Source organism: Solanum tuberosum, unplaced genomic scaffold (assembly GCF_000226075.1).
Source record: "Solanum tuberosum cultivar DM 1-3 516 R44 unplaced genomic scaffold, SolTub_3.0 scf00236, whole genome shotgun sequence".
Classification (NCBI taxonomy): Eukaryota; Viridiplantae; Streptophyta; class Magnoliopsida; order Solanales; family Solanaceae; genus Solanum; species Solanum tuberosum.
In genome coordinates, this window is record NW_006239160.1 from 914,786 (window position 1) to 918,705 (window position 3,920).

General features: G+C 40.3%; 1 protein-coding gene across 1 annotated transcript in view; it reads right to left on the reverse strand.

The window, feature by feature from the left end:
- Positions 1–493: 493 nt before the first annotated feature.
- The window catches only part of LOC107062511 (uncharacterized), a 4,088-nt gene continuing 661 nt past the window's right edge, over positions 494–3,920 (reverse strand). The window contains exons 2-3 of the mRNA XM_015313187.1: positions 2,182–2,783; positions 494–2,062 (exon numbers count right to left, since the gene is read on the reverse strand). Coding sequence (XP_015168673.1) covers positions 494–2,062; positions 2,182–2,783 — 2,171 coding nt within the window. The remainder of the gene's footprint in view (positions 2,063–2,181; positions 2,784–3,920) is intronic.

The following is a 3,920-nucleotide window of genomic DNA, read 5'->3' on the forward strand; positions in this document are numbered from 1 at the left end:
ACAAAGTCTTCCACTATATCATGAAAAATGGCCATCATACACCTTTGAAAAGTTGTTGGTGCATTGCAAAGTCCGAACGGCATGTGCTTGAAGGCATATGTGCCATAAGGACAAGTGAACGTGGTCTTTTCCTGATCCTCTGGTGCAATCAAGATCTGGTTGTAACCGGAATATCCATCTTAGAAACAATAGTACTCCTGCCCTGCTAGTCGGTCAAGCATTTGATCAATGAAAGGAATAGGGTAGTGATCTTTCCGTGTAGCTTCATTTACTTTTCGATAATCCATGCAAATTCTCCACCTGGTCACTGTTCTGGTACGAATCAACTCATTCTTTTCGTTCCTAACCACTGTCATACCTCCTTTCTTGGAACACATTGTACCAGACTTACCCACTTACTGTCAGAGATTGGGTACACAATTCCACTATCTAGCCACTTTATGACTTCCTTTCTTACCACTTCTTTCATCACAAGATTTAGTCGACGTTGATGTTATGCTTTGGGTTTGTGATCCTCTTCCATGTAAATTTTGTGCATGCATAAAGCCGGACTAATCCCATGAATATCAACTATCTGCCATCCAATATCTTTCCTCCTCCACTTTAAGATCCTCAGTGCCGCATCAACCTGTAAGTCATACAATTCTGCAGAAAGTATAACAGGCAAGGTTTCATTAGTACCCAAATAAGCATACCTTAGGTGAGCCGGTAGAGTTTTTAGTTCCAAAGTCGAGGCTTCTTCTATTGATAGCTTTGGTGGGGCCCCCAACTCGCGATCTAATGACTCCACTTGATTCCTACGAGTGTGTACTAGTGCTAGATTTAAGCATGATTCAATCTCTTGAGCTTCAGGGTCTCCCTTTATCTCATGACCCACTAACACTCTTTCTAAAGGATCTTCAGGCACAACTACTTGTGATTCTACTATGCAATCAACCACAGTAATAGCAGACAACTCTTCATAAATAGAAGGTAATTTTAAAGCGCGGTAAACATCAAATACCTCTACCTTATCATGTGCCCTTATGGTTAGTTGACCAGCTGCTACATCAATCAATACCCTACCTGTGGCCAAGAAAGATCGTCCCAAAATGAATAAAACTTCAGAATCGGGTTCAAAGTCTAAGACCACAAAATCTACCAAAAAAATCAATGAACCTACTTGCACTAACACATCTTCTACCACCCACTCTGGCCTAACAATGGATCTATCTGCAAGTTGGAGAATAATAGTGGTTCGCTTTGGACTACCTAACGCAAGCTTTTGATACAAAGATTGAGGCATCAAATTTATACTTGCCCCCAAATCACACAACCCCCGGGTGTGAACAGTTTGCCCAATTGTAATCTGCACAGTAAAACTACCCAAATCTTTTAACTTTTTGGGCAGTCTGTTTTGGATCCTTGAGTTGCACTTCTCAGTAAGTGCTACAGTTTCATATTCAGTGAGTCTCCTCTTGCTGGCCACTATGTCCTTCACGTACTTAGCATACTTCGGGATACCCTGCAAAATGTCAACCAAAGGTAGATTAATGTGAACTTGTTTAAGGAGAGAGAGAAACTTACCAAAGCATTCATCTTCATTCTGCTTTTTCAGCCTCTGTGGAAATGGAGGTGGTAATTTCTTTTGAGGAACGGGTACCTCAACATTGGAGCTTTTTACTACCTCTTCCACCTTCTTTTCTTTGTTACTTACCTCAGTGTCTCTTTTCTTTGGAGCTAGTTCCTCTAATTGCAGCCCACTTCTAGTACTTACCACATGCAATTGCTTTGGATTTGGCTCAGTAACATCGGGCAGCCCGCCCAGAGGACGCAAGTTCAAGGAATTAGCCACTTGCGCAACTTGTTTCTCTAAACTCATTTGCGACATCTGGATGTTTCTAATGTTTTCATCCTGCTTATCTATTCTAGCATTTAATTTGGTCTCTATTTCAGTCATGAGCTTTTGGAGTAGCTCTTCATTGGTCATCCCCCCTTTTGGTGCACTCGGATTTGGGCCTTGGTTAGAATTTAAGTATTGTTGCCCAACTCCTTGAGAACGGTATTGGTTAATCCCTTGCGCCTGATTTTGGTTTTGGTTACCACCCCATGAGAAGTTAGGATGGTTCTTCCAACTAGGGTTGTAAGTATTACATAATTTTGTTGCACTCCACCTCTTTGTGCATTACACATATAATTTACGGAATCCGGGTTTGCCTCACATTGTTCGGTTTCATAAGTTCCACCACCACATACCTCACACCAATTTGCTGCTTGTTGTACCATGTTTATCGGTGCCTGATTTAGAGCTATTTGTTTAATTTGTAAGGTTATGTTATGTTGCATTGCATCTAATTTGGCATTTATGGCAGTAGCTTGGTCTACATCTAAGATCCCTACAGCCTTTTGGGTGGGGTTTTTAGACATTTCCCCCTCATACCCTTGGTTTCTTCCTGAAAGTTTATCTAGTAGGGCGAAGAACTCTTCACTCGTTATGGATAGGGCCTGTCCACCTACTGCACTATTAAGAAGAGAACGAGCATTATAGTCTAAACCCTCAAAGAAAGTGTGAGCAAGTACCTTATTGGTTTGCATGTGGTGTGGGCAAGAAATCAACATTTGTTTGAAACGTGCCCATGCTTGGTACATGTCCTCCCCTTGATTTTGAACAAAGTTTATTATCTCCCCTCTCAACTTCGCGGTTTTCTTAGATGGGAAAAATCTACTCAGGAACTTCTTTGCTAGATTATCCCAAGTGGTAATGGAATTTGGTGGCTCAGAGTCTAACCAACGTCTTGTAGCTCCTAACAATGAGTATGGGAACAAAGTCAACCTTACATAGTCTGATGAGACTTCAATTGGGATGTATGTATTGGTAATTTCAATGAACGTCCTAAGATGGATTTGAGAATCCTCATGGGGGAGACCAGTGATTGCCCATTAAGATGGAGGATCTGTACCATGCTCTGCTTTAGTTCAAATCAACCCCCGATGGAGGTTTTCTAATACTAGATGCCAAGTTGGCTGTGAGTAGGACTGCCACATCACAGACTGGTCTTGCGAGAACATAAGGCGGTACTCTTTGGTTATTCGGGTTCCTTGGGTTATTTACGTTTTTCAGGTTATTCAGGTTGTCTTGATTATCATCAACAAAGTTTCTCGGAATACCTAACCCCAATTCTCCTTGTTGTCCTTGATTTATTTTTCTACACTGTCGTAAAACTCTTTAAGGTTCGTTGTAAGGTTCAATAAGATCTCCTTTCCGAGCCAGACCTGAAAATCAAGTACCTGCAATAAACAAGCTAAGATCAAGTAACTAATATCTCAATATATTAAGTGTAGACTTAAGAAGATTGAATATAAATCAATTTCTAAATCCCCCGTAGCGGCGCCAAAAACTTGTTGGCTCACCAATATACACGCAAGTGTACTTGGTCGCGCAAGTAATATAGATTCTTAAAGAAACGAGTTATCGTTCCCAAGGGACTTATGATCAACTTATACTCACTTACTTCTACAACTAAAAGTAAAAAGTAACATTTTCAAGAGTTGATGATTTGTTGTTTATCTACTAATAATTATGCACTAATTAAACGTAACTAATTGTGAACAACTTTGATATAATGTTTCAAGCAAGTTAAAAGCAATTCCAGGGATGCAACATATACTGAATATCTTGTATCATATTATTAGCTTAGAATTAATTTCAGTTGTCAAGTTACTAGTTTATAGGGTTGATAGTATGATCCGGGTTATACACCTCTCGTCGCCTACCCTAGTTAGCTATCTAACTACATCGTTGAGCGAGGATAAATAGACTAACTGGCGAGCATTAAGATTTCATCCTCTTTCATAACCAAGCAAGGTGTTCATTTGGGTGTCACTCCTAAACACTAATCACATCAATCTAATGGGTGGACCGAGCTCTCTATATGTTTTGG